This window comes from Diadema antillarum, unplaced genomic scaffold (genome assembly GCF_040938485.1).
Source record: "Diadema antillarum isolate AM-2024a unplaced genomic scaffold, OU_Dant_1.0 seq00001666_RagTag, whole genome shotgun sequence".
Taxonomy (NCBI): domain Eukaryota; kingdom Metazoa; phylum Echinodermata; class Echinoidea; order Diadematoida; family Diadematidae; genus Diadema; species Diadema antillarum.
In genome coordinates, this window is record NW_027272364.1 from 798,945 (window position 1) to 821,514 (window position 22,570).

General features: G+C 39.7%; 1 protein-coding gene across 1 annotated transcript in view; it reads left to right on the plus strand.

The window, feature by feature from the left end:
* Positions 1-352: 352 nt before the first annotated feature.
* The window catches only part of LOC139711530 (gem-associated protein 5-like), a gene marked incomplete at its 5' end in the record, with an annotated part of 53,276 nt that continues 31,058 nt past the window's right edge, over positions 353-22,570 (plus strand). Inside the window, 8 exons of the mRNA XM_071623406.1 lie at positions 353-649; positions 3,975-4,156; positions 10,085-10,281; positions 11,360-11,552; positions 17,156-17,312; positions 19,458-19,670; positions 20,884-20,969; positions 22,167-22,246. Coding sequence (XP_071479507.1) covers positions 353-649; positions 3,975-4,156; positions 10,085-10,281; positions 11,360-11,552; positions 17,156-17,312; positions 19,458-19,670; positions 20,884-20,969; positions 22,167-22,246 — 1,405 coding nt within the window. The remainder of the gene's footprint in view (positions 650-3,974; positions 4,157-10,084; positions 10,282-11,359; positions 11,553-17,155; positions 17,313-19,457; positions 19,671-20,883; positions 20,970-22,166; positions 22,247-22,570) is intronic.

Below are 22,570 nucleotides of genomic sequence, written 5' to 3' on the forward strand. Positions count from 1 at the left end.
TAAAAATGTGCGTTTCTCTTTATGTATCCGTTTACAGGACTCCTGCGTATTAGGACCGTAGGTCACCGACAACATACGAAAATCGTCACGTGGCGGCCCATACATCCACGATACTTATTTTCACCGTGCACCGTCAATGTCCGCGTTGCCTTTGGGGTACGGTGTCTACTGCTCCGAGCTCCGAGAACGACTAGCTCATCTAGCCAGCTCGAGAGGCCGAACTGTCATCTCACTGCTGCATAATAAATGCGCATGCTGGCAGCATGCACCCGGTAAATGGTTTGTAATGGACACGTGCATCGTAGCTATATCGTTGGCTGTGTTTGTCTCCGTAAATGCGCATAAATGACAATTGGACATGAATATCTTACCACCGTCTCCAAATTGGTACTTCTCAGGTGCCAGTGCAATAAGTGATGGGGGAATTTTTGCGTTTGCCACGAGAAATAATGTATTCCTGCTCGATGTGAGGTCTACTCCGCCAACATTTGTCGGCAGTTTGAGCGAACACACCGAGCGGGTTACGGCTGTCTCGTGCTGCCGAGCCGCCGGGACGACACATCTGTGCGCGACCGGCGGAGACGACGCCACGATCAAGATTTGGAATTTGAGACAAAGAACGGTTCTGCAGCAACAGAAATTTCAAGAGGTAACGGATTTAAACGAAATTTATCAAAAATTCAAGGTAGACTATAATAGACTAAAACTTATTTATTGTGTTCGACTTTTAATATGTGAGACAACTAGAAAATTAGACGTTCGATCTATACTCAAATGAGGGGCCTATATTAGTACTAGTTCTAGTATGTGGTTATCAATTCCAGCTGATTCTCAATGTTATTGTTAGATACAATGGTCAATGCTTTGACTCTTGTTCAATCAATAGCCTACAGCTTCGTCACACGTATGTGAATGAAAAAATAAAGCCTTTTCCTCGCTTAATTTACAGTAAAATGAGGAGTGTTCGCGTGAATTCTGATTTTGAGAGAGCCAAAATTTGGCCAAAGCAAGATTTGCGAAATTAAGATTCACATCACACGACCTTGGGAGACGTTGGAGTTGAGCAGATTGTCAACTTCCCTACCAGAGGGGAAAATACACTGGATGTCATCATCACAAATCGTCCAACACTAGCCAGGCAATGTGAACCCATGCCCGGTCTGAGTGATCACGATGTGATATTCATGGACATGACAAGCAGGGCCCACAGGAATAAACCAACACGGAGAGAGATTTTTCTGTGGAACAAAGCCAACCTTGAAGCACTTCATAGTGATGCTGAGGCATGGGCAGACCAGTTCATGGAGTCTCATAATACATCAACCCCAGTGGAAACGCTCCTAAATGAGATCCAACAAGGCTTGGAAAAGATCCTCACAGACAACGTTCCTAAAAAGATGTCGTCAACAAGACTCAATCAGTGCTGGTTCAACACCGCTACCAAGCGCATATGCCGAAGGAAGGCCAGAGCATACAAGAAGGCTAAGGCGACATCTTCGTGGCACCGCTACAACATCTTGAAGAAGAAAGCCCAGAAAGTCTGTAGACAGGCCTACAACAAATACATTGCAGACCTTGTCAGCAATGACGCAGGCTGCAACAAGCGCTTGGGAGCGCTTGTCAAGACCATGCGGTGTGACCACTTGGGAGTAGCACCACTGAAGGAAGGCAACATACTGCATTGTGACCCAAAGCAGAAAGCTCAGATCCTGAACAGGCAGTTTTCCTCAGTCTTCACATCTGACAACGACAACACCCTGCCAGACCTGGGACCAAATCCTTACCCAACCATGCCTGACATATCGATAATTCAGATAGCCATGTTGGAGTAGAAAAGCTGATGAAAAGACTGAAGCCATACAAAGCCACCGGACCAGACGGCATTTCTGCTCGACTACTCAAGGAGACGACTTACCAGATCTCACCTGTCATCACCTTGCTTTTCCAGGCCTCCCTCATCCAGGGCAGCATTCCATCTCATTGGAAGAAAGCTTTTGTTGTACCAATCCACAAATAGGGATGCAAGTCCAACCCGGCGAACTATCGGCCAATCTCACTCACTGCAATCCTGTCCAAATTATGCGAGCATGTGGTGCATTGTGCTGTCATCCATCACCTCATTGAACACAACATCTTGTCAGACGCACAACACGGCTTCAGAAAGCGAAGATCCTGTGAAACCCAGCTCATCCTCACCATCAATGACCTGGCAAAAGGGCTCAACGACAAGGAACAGATAGATTGCATACTGTTGGACTTTGCGAAAGCATTCGACAAAGTCTCTCACCGGCGACTTCTACTCAAAGCAGACTGCTATGGCATACGCGGCACTACTCTCAGATGGGTCAAAAGCTTCCTGAGCGACCGTACCCAACAAGTCGTACTTGAGGGCCAGATCAGTCAGGAGATCAAGGTTACATCCGGAGTACCACAGGGCAGTGCCCTAGGCCCACTCCTTTTCTTGATCTACATCAACGATCTACCAGACAGCGTTGAGCACTCGACAACACGCCTTTTCGCTGATGACTGCCTGCTCTACAGGCGCATTAGGTCAGCCCAAGATTGTACCAATCTTCAGGAAGACTTAGACCGGCTACAGGAATGGGAGAGCAAATGAAAGATGGAATTTCACCCTTCTAAATGCCAGATCCTTCGCGTGACCAACAAGAGGAAGCAAGTTACTGGCCAGTATAACATCCATGGGCATGATCTCGAAGTGGTGGGTTCCGCAAAATACCTCGGCCTACACATCGGCTGCAAGCTTAACTTCAACTCTCACGTTGATACCACAGTGAAGAAGGCTAACTCTGTTACTGGCTTCTTACGTCGTAACTTCAAACACTGTAACCGTCACATCAAGCAGGCCACTTACTTCACATATGTCCGACCAGTGGTGGAATATGCTGCAACAGCATGGGACCCACACACTCAGCGGAACATCAACAAGATTGAGATGGTCCCGCGAAGGTGTGCCCGCTATGTGACAGGTGACTTCAACCAAACATCCAGTGTGACAGCCATGCTTAACAACCTGCAGTGGCATTCCTTGCAGGACAGACGCCTTCACAGCCGCCTGGCTATGTTGTATCGCATCCGCTTCAACCTTGTTGACATCGCTTGGCAGTCCTACCTCAGCAAACGGACATCAGCCACTAGAGGACAAGGCTCTCGACTGCAGACGATCCAATGTAGCAATCAGGCATATGCTTCTTCCTTCTTCCCAAGGACCTGTAAGGACTGGAACAGCCTCCAAGAGGACCCAGCTTCTTCTTCTTCTCTCGACCCCTTCTGGCTTGTCTTGAGTGGGAAGAAGAAATAGTTTTGTCTCCAGAGGACACAAATTTTTACTTACACGTTGTATATACGCACTTGCATGAAAGCTATCTTGTCGTAGACGTGTGTGAGGGTCCACACACTCACCCGCATTTCACAGTGCGATAATCTTCAAAACTTGAAGCTGCACTCTACCTGGAAGAAGAAGAAGAAGATATTGTCTACACTACTGTATGCAACCCAATTCACAACAATTTCTTGCCAAGTATAAAGGCTGTCACCTCCAATTCACGAGAATATCATGCTGCAAATGAAGTAAATGAATTTTGTTATACAGTTAAGTAGGTCTAATGTCAATGATGAGCTTTGCCTTCACATTTGGTGGTCATGTGTATCCTTTCATCTTGTGCAAGAAAATATCTACTGTCATGTTACTGTATTATTTTGGGTGTGTGTGTTCACTCTCTTGTTTGTCATTTTTGTGTATGTGCATCTATCCTCAAATGCAGTTTGATATTCATTGTCAACTTTACTTTGATATATAGGCATAGCACTGTCAAGATGAGTAGTTTCAGGACAAATAAACATACATAAGAGATTGATGGCATTCTAAAGGTTTGTAAAGAAATTTTCCTGTCAGTGTCATATTCATTTGAGACACAAAATTGAATTCCTCCCCCCCCCCCCCTCAATCATAACAGAACAAGATAACGGTCATTGACTGGTCCCGAGCTGACCACAATATCATCGTGGCTGGAGATGACCAGGGCCATGTCATTTACTGGAATGTGTCCAGCAATGACACCATGATCCTGAAGCCAGACAAAGCGTCAGTGTACTCTCTGGCCTGCAGCCCTCACAAGGCGACGATCCTTGCAGTCGGGTAGGTGCCTTCAACACCATTTCGTTGGGTCAACTCGGGTGAGAATGAAAAGGGCGTTAGGTGCCTCGAACACTATGGTTTTAGTGGCAACTTTATAAACGCCCTCATCATTCTCAACTGATTGCTTCATACACACAAACACAGCCATTCATGTTTTGGAGATTTCCAAATGTTCTCAAGTTTCTGAAAAGGTTTGTGTCAAGTTTATAGCATCTTATACCCTTTTTTTGTTTGCAGCCAGTGCCTTTCAAAATTTAATTGCATGAATGGTTAAATGTCCCATGCACTTGATGACATTCTCTAAACTTAGAGCTTGAATAATGCTTGATAATTTTTTTTCCCACTTTGTTCTTTTTTTCACAATGGGATATTTATCATTATTTAAAGTATAATATCCATCAAAACACATTATACATCTTAATACTTCTAGCAAAGCTCTTTGAAAAGCAGGCAATGAACTGTTGTGACACAGCTCATCATAGCCTTACATATCAAGAAAATAGGGGTGATATTCTGGAAATCTTCCTCAGTTACTTCCTAGGTTTCTTCCTAAGTCAGAAAGTTAAGGCCGTGTCACACCATTCCGGGCAAGCTACGCGGGCTTGTGGCGAGGAGGTAGTTTCCAGCATGTAGAAGATTTTCAGTGGGCGAACAAGAATGTTTGCAGTTTTCATTCATGCCTTGTCGTACCGTACGGGGGAACTTCTGCGGCTTGACTTGCGGGGAAACAAATTTACTCCCCGGAGCTCTCCGCAGTTGGTCCGCACCTGACAGTATCTAGCACGTAGTTGCCCGGAGGTGCTCACGCAAGTCCGATTTAACCGCAGCCAAGTTTTGAGCATGACCAAAACTTTTTTCCGGGTGAGTCCGGGAATGCCCGTAGAGGTCCACGCAGAACGCCAGTAGGAGACCCTTAGCGGCAGTACTTCCCATGCAATTCCCACGCAGGTACTTCGCAGTCCCGTATGCAGCCAAGATAATGAAATTCTGTGAGATTTCAGCCATTCCATTAGGGGAATTCCTTCACTGAGTTGTCAGCCCCCACGCGACTGGTACAAAGGTCACACAGTATACTCGCAAGTATAGCGCGTCCAGCAAGTAAGACACATGCGCTGACTCGCACAAATCCTTTTCCGCCCTCAGGAATGTCCGGTATGCTAGAAAATCCCTACATGTAACAAGCCCGAGTAGCTTGCCCGGAAAGGTGTGACAGGGCCTAAACATGGTTGCGGGTAAAAAAATATGCATGTGCACCTCCGGGCGATGACTTTTGAGATACATGCTAGGTACTGTCATGTGCGGATCATCTACGGGGACCTCCGGGTAGTCAAAAGTGTTCTTTGCAAGTCACACGCAAGGCTGGTGTGACACGGCCTTTAGGAAGTATCTGGGAAAGAATTGGTATTCTGAAATTTCTTCCTAGGAACTTCTAAATGCAAATTAGGCCATCCTTTTCCCCGCCCACATCCTTTCTTAAGCCAATACGAAATGCCGTATCATAAGGAACCAACCAATGACAATTGCATAAATGTATGACGTACAGTATAAGGGTTAAATCCACGCGTGTGTGGCACGTCCCCTTTCTCATGCCCAATTCACGCATCAAAGTACGTTTTGCGCACATTGAATGACAAGCACCTATCACGATGTTTTGCAGCTTGCTCTATCTTGACAACACACTTAGGACAGGGCTGGGGCTTTCCTAAATATCTTCCTAAAATTCTTTCCTAAGTGCTTCTAGAATACCAACTTCTTCCTAAATCAGAAATTTGCATTTCTCATCCTCATTAGCATATCATCCTGAGTTTCTTCCTAAGTTTAGGAAAAAAGTTAAGAAGACACTTTGGAAGAAACTTAGGAAGATTTTTAGAATACCACCTAGGGAAAAGTCCTGACTAAGGAAGAAATTTCTTCCTAGGAAGGATTTCAGAATACCACCCTAGGTGTCTAAACAGAAACCTTTTTTTTTCTTAAACGCTCGCAGCTTGATTGTTTCCTGCAATACACTTTTCACTGTCATGATATTCCCTAATGCTTTCTTTACATGGATAAAAGCAAGTTATTTTTTTTTCTTAATTGATTGTCATACATTTCCTTTCTTACAAGTGTGGTAATATAATTCATTACCAAATTGCTTATAAATACCAATAAAATAAATTTATTTTCCATGGTTAATGTAATGTCTAAACCTGTACTAGTATTGATTGATTAGGTTTTTTTTTTTCAAGAAATACAGACACATGCAGGAAAATTCACCTCATTGCTATGTTTGTGTAGAAATGCTCAGTTACAGTAGTCTATGTGTAATAGCTACCTAAGATTAGAATGTACTCAAGGATTGTATTTTATCAACCTGCTGGATTGGGCAGGTAGATATAGAAAAGAAAAGAAAAAAGAAAAGAGGAGAGAAGAAGAGAAGAGAAGAGAGAAGAAGAGAAGAGAAGAGAAGAGAAGAGAAGAGAAGAGAAGGAAACAGCATGGGTTTATTGCCATCAAAAACATGCAGACAGATGAGAATAGAATAGAATAGAACAGGTTTATTGCTATCAAAAACATGCAGGTGGATTAGAAGTCTGAAAATAATGAAGGATTGTTACACACATACACACACAAACAAACAAACAAACAATACGGGTACTCCAACCAACCACGAACATCTTATGCGAGAGACTTATCAATCCCAAAGTACTATGATACTCTAGGGAAGAAAAAAACAATTAATAAAGTGCATCATTAAAAGACTGCTACTCACATACAACTTTATAGACCGTCATGTACATCTGCACAATCCATGAACAACACTATAGTATATAGAAAATATTATATAACGACCGAGGAGATCCTTGCCATTTGATTGGTTGTTTGACATCGATTATTCGGCCCATTTCACTATGACGTCATCATCCGTGCAATTGTGGTTCCATTTACCGTGCAATTTTGGATCCATACGATTTGCTCCATTGCACGCTCACTGCGAGCCCGGCTTACTAGGTGTATATGCTTGCATGTACGTGTTGCAGTGTATGTATGCGACAGTGCGCTACTGATAATAGCCTAAAGCACTCCAGTGAGCACTCTCGCGATCTCAGATTCTCTTTTGATTCTAAATTAATAAAACATGAAAGGACAAGGATCTCTTTCAGGCGTTATATAAAACGAATAATAAATGTTTTTAATTCGTGCAATGGACAGAATATTTCATTCGGTGAAAGATGAAATGTTTGATCCATTCAACGAGGCCGCAGCCTCGTTGAATGGATCATTTCATCTTTCACCTAATGAAATATTCTGTCCATTGCACTCATAAACATTCATTATTTGTATAATAAATAAATAAATAAATAAATAAATGAAATAAAAATCCATTACCTGAATTTCATAGTTCTTTATCCAAGCCTTAAAGCAAACAAAGAACACATTGAAAGCATTAAGTGTAATGTTGTGGGGACTCAATTTTACAAAATTGAAAGCTTTGCCAAATGAAGTGTGTTGTGACATTCAAATGGTTGAAGGATTTCTCAAATATTCAAAGTTTTGCCTGTTTTAAAGTCACTACATGTATAAAGGGATGGTATAGTTTTGGTTGAGACCTATTTTCAGGTTTCTAACATTTTAGTGAGATAATGAGAAACCTCTTATGAAATATGAAAGAGCATGTTATTCCATGAGGAATTCAACGTTTATTTGATGAAAATTGGTTTTGAAATGGCTGAAATATCCAAAATAGGGCGATTCTAATAAAGTGTGGGACCCACCTTTTATTACGATCGCTTTGTTTTACTTTGTGTTTTGATGTTTCAGTCATTCCAAACCAGATTTTATCAAATAAACTTTGAATTCCTCTTAAAATGGTATGCTCTGTACTATATCAGAAGTTTTTTCTTCGTATCTCGCAAAGAGTTAAAAGCCCAATTCTCATCTCCACCAATATTGTACCATCCCTTTAAGATATATAAACAAATTATATAATTGTGCTAAAGAAATATTTCCAGAATGCCAACCTAAAACTATCTTTTGGAGAGTTGGGGGGGGGGGGTATATATTGTAATGATGGTAAGTCCGATCGCACACACATTTTTTTTTTTCAGTTTTGAAGGATTTACTTGTTATCCATAAACCTTTCATTGTACCCTTTTTCTATCAGATACTACCAAATTGGTATAATGTAGGACCACAAAGCTCAGGTTATTCAAGCTGGAAAATAGTTTCATGTGATTGGAATTTCTCTTAGCATGGTTAAAGGAGACCTCCAGATGATTTTCAGATTTTTACGTATGAACAACTATAAATCAGTTATACTTAAGACAGAGTTTCAGAATTTGTGGTAATTGGGATGAAGAATAAGAATATTTTTGAAATTTATAACAAATTGCAATGAACAAGGATGATGACATGGCAGGGTCACCATAAGAATGCATTAGTTGTGGCTCAAATAAGCAGAACAAAAGAAGAAGGCATGCATATATTATACACAGGTGAACTCGCAAGCAAGCGGTAAATAGTAATGGATTACTCTGCTACATTTCTGAAATATGTGAGCCTCCTATGTCATCATCCTTGTTCAGTGTGATTTGTTTAAGGTTTTTCAAAGTTTTGTTTCTCTGCGCAAGAACCACAATAAATTCCACAAAATCTATACATGGAGCTGTTGATTTATGTACTACATGACGTGAAATTATAAAAATCATCTGGAATGTCCCTTTAACTGTTTCCACACTTTGTTGAGGTAGGCTCATGTGAGGTAAGGATCAGTACCGGTAAGCTTTAGTATTTAGAATTCCATAGTATTAAATGTTTACATAAGCAGTGACACAGTTGTAAGTCACATGTTTTGCAAACATTTGAGATAATGTCATAATAGCCATAAATTTTCTTGCTGGTATGACAAAAATGATAAAAAACATTGGTTTTTTTTTTTGTTGTTGCTAGCTTTATAGCAACTTAAACCCCTACCCCTTCAAAGCTGGAATTTCTAGGCCCTGTTGCAACTAAATTGAGATCAAACGGAAGTCAGAAAATCTAATATTTAACTCCCTGAATACTCAGTTCTGAGTGGCTGATATCTGACTTAGCTTTCATTGCATCTTTTTGTACAACAGGCCCCTGATTTATTAAAAACAATAATTTGATAAGAAGGCTACAAGCTATTTTATGGTTGTTGTTTTTTTAAACATTCAATTTGAATTCAAGGGTAGTTTGTGAAGATTGGAATATGACCAGTTTTACTGTTTCCTACAGATACATTATATGTTGGACTTTAGACTTTCTCTCATTTTATGTCTGTTGTGGTTGAAGCTGTTATCTATAGTACTTTTCATCTGCTTTTACTGCACATAGTTAAAGGGGTGACTGAATAGTTTTGGTTGAGATGGGGCTTCCAGTTTACAAATATTTTTTGTGAGATAATGAGAAACACTTTAATATGCAATATGAAAGAGCATACAATTCTAAAAGGATTCAGAATATATTTGATGAAAATCGGGTTTGAAGTGGCTTAGATATCCAAAGACAAAGAGGCCCTAATAAAAGGTTGGATCAACTTTTTATTAGGACCACTTTGTTTTACTTTGTTTTTGGATACCTCAGCCATTTCAAAACAATTTTCATCAAATAAACTTTGAATTCCTCTTGGACTTGTATGCCCTTTGATATTTCGTAAGTGGTTTCTAATTATGTCACAAAAAATAACAATTTGGATCCCCCATCTCATCCAGAACGATGCTACTACTTTTAAAGTCCATTTGACCATAGAGTAGTGCTTCACTTTCAAATGCATAAAATGTTTGTCGAAATATGAAAGTGCTAAAAAAGTGCTGTTTTGTGCCGTTTGCAAACAGAGCGAATCATTTCTTAATGGCACAAAAATAATGATAATAGGTTCTGATAAAATGCTAATTTCTATGTGTCCTACACTTGTATGCCATGCAGGTATAAGGATGGCCGGATTCTTCTAGTAGATGCTCTGGCCAAGAGGGACCAAATCTTGCACCTCTTGCGGGGCCATGAGGACGAAGTGCAGTCTCTGGCATGGGCCCCTTTCCTGGGAGAAGAAGCTTTCTCCAGGAGGAAAGGGGAGGAGGCGGAGACGGGGGCATCACCGGAAGAAGGCTGCATCTTGGTCTCTGGTACAGGAATATTATTCTCCCCTTGTCTTATCTTTCAGGGATGCAAGTTTTCAGGCAAAAGTCTGAACTCAGGCTCTGACAGGACTGTATATATGCCATATATTTAGCAGGTCTACTATTCTGCGAATTTCAACCTCCTGACAGTGCACGAGTGGTTAAATTTGCGACCGTGGAGTACAGTGATAAACGGAGTTTGTAAATGTACGTGTGCAGGTCTCAGTTTACGTTGGGATCAGAGTTGATATTTTTGTGTGTTGTTACATTGCAAAAAGCAACCAACTTGTGAAATTCGCGAAAATGAAAAAAGAAGAAAAAAAGAAAGAGTGAAATGTATGGCATATACAGTACATGGTATTCAATTTCAGGCTCTATTGTGTGTAGCAATTAGCTATCTGTAAATTATTTTCAGGCCCTCCCATACATTCTAAATGGCATTCCAGGTCTTTCACAGCTCTAACGTCTGATATGATGAGATAGATTTTTTTTTTCTTTCATACAGAGTTTCGTGACCTTTAAGCTCTTCTGTCATATAACATTAAGACATTGCAATTATATTGATTGTGACATTTTTATACACAATAAGACAAAAGCTCCAAGGGTGAATAAAATACTTCCCTCACAGAGAATAGCCATTGCAACTCCTGGAGTTGCTATGGAAACCTTTGGCTTGCTGGAAAGAGCTATACAACTAATGAAGCCATAATGTATTCCTGCTACAGACACAAAACCATATGATGTAGTTGAATTGCAAACTCCTTGTGAAATGAAGCATTAGAGCAAGAAATGTCTTTAGATCTATAATGAATATATATTAGCAAGTAGGCCTATAGATATGAACAAGATTTGAAAGAAAGGATCTTGCAGACAGAAAATATGGATATTTTGAAAATAAAAAGGCTTTTCAAAGGCATATTTGCCCGAGTGTAGCTAAAATTGCATGCCAAGTGCATTTCAGGTAATGTTTGTTGGAAGATGTTGGTAATTGATAGTTAGGTAACCACTCCATAATCCTCAAAGCTACATAACTGAAGAAAACCTGATCCTTGATATTTCATGCTCTCATCACATTCCCAACAAGGGAGCAAGGACAGGACTTTGCGTTTCTGGAGCACCAGCCGAGGCAAGCCTGTGAAAGTAGTCAATCTTCCGCCAAGAGGAGGGGGTCAGCGACCTCATGACCGTGGAGATGACCCGGGTCAGAAGTCAAAGGTCTGGGTATCTCTCCACTGGTCCAAGCAAAGACCGCAGCAGTTGATCTCAAGCTCCCATGGGTCAGTTGTTACAATTCATTTTTATGCAGATTTAAATGTAATGCACACATGTATTTTCTAACAGTTTATGTATTAGAAAATAAATCTGCTGGCAAATCTTTGCACTCTGTGAAAAGTTGTTATACTGTTGTGTTGTTGTTTATGGGGGAAAAAATTAAAATGAATGGGGCCCTATTCCAAATGATTTTGCCCTAAGCAATACTGATACAGGCCTCGATTTAACCGACGGCCACCGAAGGCCATGGCCGTCGGTGCCCCTCTCGTTGGCCGCAATGCCTTTTTTTCCTTGATCAAAGTTACGGCCAAAAAAAATGTGCCCTTTTTCTTGTGGCCGTGGTGCCCTTTTAGAATGAAAGTTATTATTTATGAAGTATAATATGTCCTTTCTCAAAGTCTACACTTTAATAAGCTTGAACAACTTTCCTGATCTCAAATATCATACCTTCAGTTCTCTCACGTCCCAATATATCTGATTCAACTCAAAGTATCTTTCCGAGATATGAGACGACGTGTACGTACATGTACGCCCGACCGGCTTTTACCGTCCCGACTGCCTCTGCAGCGCAGCGGCCATAGAGTTACTAGCTAGGCAGTGGCGTGTTGGAGCAAGTGGTCGCAAGCCATGCTAAAAAATGCCAGGCCTGTCGGACAGCTGCGAGCATTGCCATCTCTCTTGCTCTGCATTCATGCCCGCATGCTCAAAGCAAAATGGCGCCGGAAGTGCTCCAAAGCGAACGCGGCGTATGCGTTGAGAACGTACTGTATTACAGAATCTGCATCGTATTGTGTATAGCCTACTGCCTAACATCGTCTGCTGCGGAGAGATCTTATGCGTGCGTGCGCTGCTGGAGTGTAGCAGCACGGTCGATAGCATACAGCTCTATGGGGCATTCACATCACGTATAAACACCCAATATGCCCTTTCCAATGTGGCCTTGGTGCCCCTCTGACTGACCTAAGTGCCCTTTAATGGCTGGCCTCTTGGAAAAAGTGCCCTTTTCTAAATGGCCTTGCCCCTCCAAAATCCTATTTCAAGGCCTGCTGATATTAAATCAAGCAATATTAAAAACAGATCAAATGTGATTATTTAAACTGTATGCTTATGGAAAGTCTCCACAAGGAATCTTTTTTTTTTTTATAATACTGTATACGCCATATAATTTGAAAGTCTAAATTTTCGCGTATCAGGAATTCCCGATGATTTCGCACCAATTAAATTCGCAGTCGTGAAGTCGTGTTCTGAATGGAGAAGTGTACATGCCTACATCACATTCAAATCAGGGTCAGTGTCATAGCACCTGACTCGCGAAAAACCTTCAGCGTATACAGTATATGTCTCCATAGTGAAACTCTTAAGGTAAAAGGAATGTGTCCACATGGGAGTTGTTATACTGTAATGGCCAAGAAAAAACACTAGTGTTTGATTAGAGCTAGAAATGGTATTATTCATACAAGTCATGCATATGGCAGAAGCTGTCATATTGAACTGAATTGATTTTATTATTTCCATAGACCATGATGCATTACAAGTATAGTGTTTGCGGTGTTTCAGTCAATAAAACCCTCTGGAGTTTGTAGCTTCAGAGACATGAACATTCTGAAGAACCCAGTAGCTTTGAAAATGTATTCATAAACAAAGAGCACCTTCATTTCAGGACAAAAGCACTGTTACATTTTGTTTCAAGAGTTTACCTTTTCGTATGGTGCTTCCCAAACTTTTCTTCCTAAAAAAAAAAAGTGTGTGTGTGGGGGGGGGGGGGGGGAAGAGTTCTACTCAGAACAATGTCTAACCTTTACTGTTCTCAGAAATTAACAGAAATGTTACAGGTGTGCTGAATATTACGTGACATGTTTCTTCCATGAGATTCCTTGTTTCTTCGTATCAAGTTTGGGCCCATTTACACTGGCAAAAGTCAAATGAAAAAAAAAATATCCCTGAGCTTTTTGCTGCCAAAATGATCACCTCCTGTATCAAAATACTGGTGGAACTTTGTTTCAATGTTCTTTATTACTTACAGTTGGCAGTTTGGTCCACAAGTTAAGACCCAGATTCCCATTGATCAGAGCCAACTACCCTCCCCGCATCATATTTAGCAGGCCCATTCATATGAATACCTTTATCAATGAGCAAACTTATGTGTGACCCTTTTGTGTGTCGATTCATCTCGAGTATACCGGTAATGAGCACCATGTTGTTTAGTGTGTGATTACTTGAATGAAAGAGTGTTACAAATACTGCATCGTTCTGTGGTCTCATCACTTGTAGTAGCTGAGTTTTTATGGTGGAGCTGTCACAAAGTGTCTACAAAGTGTCTATAAAGTGTCTTCATAGGCATTTATTTTCGGGTTGTCTGGCTGTCCATTGTCCACATCTCTATGGTGCATAAAATTATTTATGAAACTTTGTGTATACATGTATTACCAGATAAAGATTCTCCAGGGAAAGTTTTGGGCTGTGACGTCAAAGGTCAAGTGAAAGTGCAAAAATTTCACTTTTTCTCCATATCTCTGAAATGGTGCAAAATATATCTATCAGAACTGTTTGCATTTTATACACATGTATTGCCTAACGATGAGACTCTTGGGAAGTTTTAGGTCATCAGGTCAAGGGTCAAAGTTCAGAATAAAATGGTAATGTTGGAATCACAGTATTTTCTCAATACCTTAGAAATTGCTAAATGTATGCACTTAATTATACTTGGCATGGATGCCAGTTTTCAGGCAAAAGCCTGAATTCAGGTCCTGACAGTATCAACAGTCAAACCTGTTTATGAACAACAGCTTCTCGATAATTTTCAGGTTTTCTCTCTTATTCTAACTGACATCCCTGACTTAGAATATTTTTTTATGGCTCTCACTTGGAAGTTTCCTGCAAAACTCTTACTCTACCTGAAACAGGGTCATTGCATGTGGCACACTTCACTCCCAGATTTAAGCAATGAGTGTACCTGTTGATAGCTACACACTACGAGTCTGATTATCAATGATAAGCACTGTGTGAACAAACACAGAGTTTAGGAGCAACTTTACCCCCCGAGGATTCTAATAACTATCATCGGTTGCAAGGTGCCCGCATGCACAAAGCGTCTTTTCTTGCATTGCTGCATTCACCAAGATTGCAGATTTCCGCAATTTCCCAAGTCTACATTTTTCCTGCCTGCCATTGGCAGCATGCAAAATTCAGACTGTGGTGGCCTGCTTCAATGGAAAGGTTAAAGAATATTAAAGCAAGGCTTGATTTACTACACTCTGGCCAATCGCAGATTTGACAGGGGCCCTCCGCTAAGATCAGGCATTATCAAACCTTGCTCATGAGAGAGTGGTGTCTACCCTACAGTGCTCCCATACGGTGTACCCACTGGGCCCCTACTTGCATTTTTATGCCTCTGCCATGAAGTGGTGCCAGAGGCATTATTTTTTCAAGTTGTCCATCCTTCCGTCCGTCTGTAATCAATTTTGTGGACAGCGTAACTAAAAAACCATGTAAAGTATCGTAATGTATATATGTATGAGGGGGTGAAGTTGTGCCTATCAACTTTTTGGTGCAGATGCTCAAGGTCAAAGATCAAGGTCAAATGCTCAAAATATCACTCTCTCCCCCATATCTATGCAATGCCTGAAGGTATTTTCTTGGAAGTTATGTATGCATGTACTACCCAATATCCATACATTCTTTGGTGAGAGTTTCAGGTCATGAGGTCAAAGGTCAAGTGAATATTGAAAATTTTCACTTTTTTCTCTATATATCTCGGAAATGGTTCAAAGTATCTTTATGGAACATAGTACATATGCATGCACTGACTGGCAGTGATTATCTAGGGAATTTTGGGGTCATGGGGTCAAAGGTCTGGGGTCAAAGGTCAAGGTCAACTCTTCTAAATTTTACTTTTTCCCTCATATTTATGCAATGCCTGCAGGATTTTTATTTTGAAACTTGGTGTATACATGTATTACCTGATAGAGATTCTCTGGACATTTTTTTTTGCCAAAAAGGTCGAAGGTCAAAAGGTCAAAGATCAAGTGAAAGCTGAATTTCACTTCTTCCATATCTCAGAAGTGGCTCAAGGTATCTTGAAACTTACACATATTTATGCATATTCTGCCCGACATTGATTCTCTTGGGAGTCATAAGGTCAAAGGTCAAGGGACAAAGACCAGGTTAAAATTACTATTTTGTAAAGAAATTATACTTTTCCCCAAACCTTGAAAATTACTCAATGCATGAACTTATAAAAGGGTCAAAAGTCAAGTAAAAGTCCTCAAATCCCCAAATACATGCTCTCTTAGCAAATATAGGCATTCATCCAATTAAACCTAGTTCAAGAAAAGTGAACATTCAACACATTTGTGCCAAGCATGTCATTTTGATATTTTGCCAATTTTGTACAACTGCCATCACACTTTATCAAGATGTACTATAATATGCTATCAGGAGAATCATGCATTATTGCGGAGGCATACATGTACCTGTCGCCATAACAACATTTCTAGTTTCCAAACTCAAAAAGATTTAGGAAATAGTTAGGAAATAGTTGTGCTAAGTTCTCCTTGTAAGGAGAGCTTAGCACAACTAAATGTAGACAAATGCCTTCAATGTGTGAGCCATTAAAGAAACTGTACAGTTCTGGTTGAGGTGAGGAGTTAGCTTTTAATGTTTTTCGAGATATTCAGAAACCACTCTATGAGATGTCAAAGAGCATGCAATTCTATGGGGAATCTGAAGTTTATTTAATGAAAATCAGTTTTGAAATGGCTGAGATATACAAAGACAAGATTAAACAAAGAGATCCTAATAAAAATCATGGCCTGTCACCCTTTATTATCATCACTAATATTTGGATATCTCAGCCATTTGAAAACCAGTTTTCATCAAATAAATGTTGAATCCTTTTTAAAATTACATGCTCTTTCATATTTCATAAGAGGTTTCTCATTATCTCACTTAGGAATGTTATTAACTTGAATCCTCACCTCAACCAGTACTGCACAGTCCCTTTAAGCTAAAACCCCCCAAAAAACATTGAAATATGCCAAAATGCATATCCACTTTTCAACATAGTTGGAAAGAGTATTGCTCTAAGCTGTAGACTGATATGTAACTTGTTAGTAAAATTTGATCCTCCTAACCTATTCAAAAAGTGATGTAAATAAGAGAGAATAAGGACAGGTGCAGTGTCATAGAAAAAGGGAGGAAAGAGGATTTGAAGATGAGGGTCACTCGGGCATGCTGTGCAGAAGTATTGATGAAAGAAAAAAATATCCTGAAAAAAAAACGCTCATATCGCAATGTTGGTTTTGTTTAAGCTGCCAAATTTTGACAGTAGGTAGAGAAAATTGTACTTGCTCATGTAAGACAGACTTTAAAAATTTGAGTTGGCCAACCCAAATGACATAATTTGGTCTGTTACAGAGAATCTTTGTCTGCAACTTTTTGTGGGTTTTGAGTTGGGCAGTCACATAATCCAATGTCTATTGCAGGTATTAAATGTTATTGACCCTCAACCTGTCTGTAGTTTTCATAGAATTATAATTAACATGAGAGATGACATTAAACATCAAGACTCAATATTTTGTAGCACCATTACATTTTGTGCTTGATGCAGTGGAGATATGGTCCTCTGGGACCTGAGTAGAGCCGGCTCACCGAGATGGGAGGTGCTTGGGGGAGACGGAGATCAGAGGCATCACCGTGCGGTCTTTGCCGTCCTTGGGTGGGCTGGTGATCCCGATAGAGTGGTCACAACCTCCATGGATAGACAGGTAGGTTGAAGCCGTTCAGCACAGTCTGCAGATTTCTAGCAGAGTCAACCTCTGCTCACAGAAAAAAAACCCAATGTCACACAATTGCTGAGGATTAAAAAGTGCAGAGGGGGATGGTACAGGAATGATGTGAACAATGTGAAGAAATGCCCATATTTCATATTACCACACCCTATACATTGAAATACATGCATATACATTGAAATACATGCACACACACACACACACACACACACACACACACACACACACACACACACACACATATGATCCATATACACCCCCACATACGTACACATACATTGTATTAGAGAAGTTGGCAATTAAGTAATTTTCAACTGGAGGAGTCACTGGTGGTTCATTTAATTTAAACCAGAAACCCACTCCAGAATTTTGTAAATTTCATAAGAAAAAGAAAATATTTTCCCGCAGAACAGTGCAAAAATTGTATAAAAAATAAGCAAGTTATGACATTATGAAAGTTCACAATTTTTTGGAAAAAAAACTTCTTGACCAGTCATTATGAATATTCAAATCAGCAAGTGGATGATGTCATGCCATCACAGTTTCTTATTCATTTTATGTGCAAATGACAAAAATCTTATATATCAACTGTGTAAATATAGACCTTGCCTTAAAACCACCCGAATGAATGAGGACAATTGTTAACTATGATAGATTTTAGTATGAGATTATGTTTTTACCTGTGTTAGCTGAATATAACAATTTTTCAGAATTACATACAAAATTGTAGCATACATGAAAAATTGTGAGAGCATGACATCAAACTTACTCATTTGAATATTCATAAGGACTGGTCAAGAAATGTTTTTCAAAAAAAAAATGTGACATTTCAAAATGTCATATCCCTTATTTCTTATCTGACTTATGTAATTTTTGCCACATTCTGTAGGGATTTTTTTTTTTTTTTTTTTTGGGGGGGGGGTCTTTTAAAGTTTATTTATTTTTTGAGTGGATCTCCTCTTTTTAAAGGCATATTGCATTTCTTCCAATTTGATCTGTGAAGTAAGAAATCCCCAGCAAGTCATAACATTACATTAAATACAATCCTTTTTGGTCACAAAGCTGTAGATGCAGTGACGAAGAGACACTTGTGTGCTCAAATCAGAAATAGTCTATCGGTGCCATTACATTGTCATTTATCAAATGCCAAGTGTTGATGGTTTTATGCGCTGAAGCACTTACATGTTTGAGGGTGTGCCGTGCACATGTTTGCAGAGTATGTTGACATTTAACAGGCTCAAAACACAAATATATATGCAGTCATTGCTGGCCACGTGAGGTTCAGCAGTCTATAAGGTTGGTATTGAAACTGTGCTAACAAGCTTGCCATCCATGCACAACTCCATTTAACGCAAGCATAGTGTTTATCTGGGTTGCGGAGCATGGATCAGTAAGATGACATTTTACATTATCTAAAGTTGTGAAGTTAATCAAGAGTGATGTTATGCCCTCAAAACACCTTTCAAAATGGTCACAGGCCTCACATGTTGATGACTGGTATGCTTTATTCAGATACTGCTCAAAAGATTCAGCCACAGTCTGTTGACATCACAGTGTGACATTTGAAGTGCTTCAAGTTCTGATTTACCTTTCATGACGTGAATGTGCTTTTTTGTGTATTTTTCTTTTCTCTATGTTCCATGATGTACAAGTAAACCATAAACATACTGTAACAAGACATTGAATGTTTGAATTGTCAAAAATAATGAATAAGAGAATGAATACATGTGAAATATGAGGAATCTCCAAAGAAGCATTGCTTGAAGGGCGTAGATTCCTGGAAGCTAATATAAAGCGAATTCTTACATTAAACCATTCCATATGGGAACCTGGCGGCCTGTGTTCTAAGTCTATGGAGATTTTAGAATTCAGTATGGAACGAGTTGATTATACAGTTGTAAAGAATGAAGAATTATGAAGTGGGAAAAGCTTGTACATCAAAGAATTTAAAAGAAAATAATCAATAAAGAAATGAATGTCTGTGTACATGTACATCAAGCTATAAAGGAGTGACATGATCACCCGTGTGATGCGCGAGCCTGATACAATGAAGGAAACGCAAAGCTTTGATACCCATTTGTTTCCTACATCCCCCCCCCCCCCCATTTTATCAAACTGTAGGTAATCAGCTGGCACCTTCCCTCCAGGAGTGCTGAGTGGAGTCTCCCCACCCTGGGGGGATTCGTCTACTCCATTTCTTCCTCTCCCCTGGACCCCGCCCGACTAGCCCTCGGGGTGGGGGACAACATGATTCGTGTGTGGAACACGGGGTCCCGGGGAAAGACCTATGATGTCGCCACCCTGTGGCAAGGGATCAAGTCAAAGGTCACCGTGGTATGTCACACATTCTTACATAAACGTTTTTAGGTTTGATTTCGGAAAAAAAAAAAAAAGGAAGTAGGAGTAAAATGATCTACCCTGAAGATTTCCCAGACCCTGGCCCTGTTTCATAAAACTGTTCATAAAGTTAGCATGACTTTACGAACAACTGGAATATGAAGTGCCACTACAAATGTATGTTGTGCCCCTTTGCGTTTTAACAGGTACGACTGTACGTCAGTATTTCATCTGCATTGGAGCAAAAATACACTTTCAACTAAAAACTTGTGTTAACTTGTAAGAATAATCATTATCATCTGCAAATTTCATCTTTAACTATTGAAATTAACAATGATTAAGTAACTCACTTGGCTTGCCATATTTAAGTCATTCATAAAGTTGAACAGCTCTATGAAACAGGGCCCAGGTAATATTTCAACAAAATGTAGATGTACCATAAGTGATTGCAGTAGCCCAAAATGTGATTTCCTTTCGTGGTAGCTACAGTTGTCTGTGTGCCCATGTGTGTGCTTGTGTGCACACATGTGTGTACATACATGTATTATTTGCACAATGCATGTAAGTGTATGTTTGTAGCTTGTGCTTGTGTGTGCTCAAACTCTGTGTGTAACAGTATTCCATTTGCCTGGAATAAAAAATAAACAAAATGTGACCTTCCTGCCCTATTTCTATATGACTCATTAATCCAATGCAAGTTTTTTTTTTTTCCTTTTTTTTTTCTACCTGTGACAAAGAGTGCCAGTATTTCAGTTTCCTTGTGCATAAAATGCTATGTTTATGAACTTGAGCTGGTGATATATGATGTTAGTATCTTATTTACAATTTTGATTTATTGAATCATCACTTTATTCAAGAAAATGTTTATACGTAACCAGGTCAGTTATCCCTTTAGATAATTGCAGGTATACATCGAAAGTTACAAATCACAATTTTAAGAACATGTACAATACAAATAACATCCGTGAGATTAATGCGCCAGTATCAACAATAATATTTAACACTAGCAATCATTATAACATCTATATTAATTCAAGGTAAAAGGCATCATTAATACAGAGTGAAGTACACTATCAGTAAACTGAGCGATATTTTTTCTAGCATTAAATGTCCATTGTTTCTATCAATCAGTCATACCATTGGCTAGATCATAGTGTCTTTATCATACAATTTACATGTATCCCGTCTCATTCCGATGATTTCTTGGTAGGTTTGCTGGCATCCATTGAGGGAGAACAGCTTGGCGTATGGCACGGAGGACGGTAGGGTGGGGCTCTACAACTTGTCTGTTCATGGGTGAGTGAGGCATATTGGCCCAAATTCACGAAGGTGGTACAATTGAAACCATGGTTTAAACCATGGACAAAGACCATAGTTTTGTATGGGGCGCCAAGTGTCGCATGGCCTATTTCGTTACAAAATCAGTCATTTCATAGATTTCGTCGACGAAATGTTAACATTACGTTGATGAAATGATCATTTTGTTAATGAAAGCATCACCTTCCATCATTAACGAAATGGTCATTTCGTCAAAGAAATGACTAATTTCGTATTAACGAAATAAGCCATGCGACACTTGGCGCCCCATACAAAACTACTTTCTTTGTCCATGGTTTAAACCATGGTTTCAATTGTACCACCTTCGTGAATTCGGACTACAGTGTGCCATCTCTTCTCAGCTCTCTTTACTCAATCTCTCTTCACCATGTCTCATTAATTATCAGAGGGTACTTTAATACTATTGCAACAAAACAAAAAAATGCTCACATGCACTCTTGTTTCTTGTATGTTAGAACTCTTGTTACTTTGACATCAAGCCATGTAGTTTTTACCTTTCTGAATGATATGGTTGTCAGCATCACTTTCTTTATTTTTTAGTCTTTTATCACTAATGATGAATTCATGCTATGAATAGATTGTGACTGTTCATTATAATTCTCTTTTTCTGCATGGGCATATCAGTTTGCATGTTGCATTATGTGCTAGTAAGCGGAGGGAAATTTTCAATTTAGGGTGAAAACCCAAGGAGGAGAGGCGTACACTAAAGAAGTGGATTATTTCCTAGTCAGTGTCCAGACTTTGAAGACTATTTTTGAGAATTATGTGTCTGTTATGGTGGTAGTGATTGTATTGAAGTGATCATGTCCCTGAATTTCTTATAGTCTGATTTTGTTTCCTTCAAATATGTTTTGTAGGATTATTGTTTGAAAAGGAAAAGTTATAGTGACAGGATGCAGATGTATATCTTACAAAACCTTTGATTGATGAATAATTTCGCTTTCGGTCAGAATGCTAGATTCTGTCTGTCAAACCATGGGACTGTGATGATTGTGTATGCAGTTGTTTCTCCTACAGCCATTGCTGAGGATGGAAGGAGGATATTTACCATCAAGAATGAGGCATTTCTAATAGCAAAGGATGTAAGATGCAAGAATCCTACTCGGACAGTACTGCGATAAATTTTTTATTATCCCTCATTCCGTCTTGTCTCAGCAAACCTCCCCAAGCATCATGGACATACCACAAGAAGACGGTGTATTCGTTGTCATGGGGACCGCCGTGTCCCACACCAGGTATGTTTCTCTCCAGGATACGGGAGATGATCCCAAGTTTTGATATTCTGTTGTGTGAGCCATCTAAATATTTGATAGTCTTAATGCTGCGTTGAGGATGCCAACATATGCCAAAGTAATCCACAGCACAGATGGAGGATGTGGTTAATTTTTGAAGATTTTGATGTGTATTGCAACTGAGCATGTACAGTGCATTGCTGTAGCACACACTTTAGGCTTTGAATACAAGGACAAGTAATAGCATTCAAAGCATTACACAGAAATCAGAATTGAACCACTGGTTTGTAAGTGTGTTTGTTTGTTTCTGATGAGACAAACTTCTGT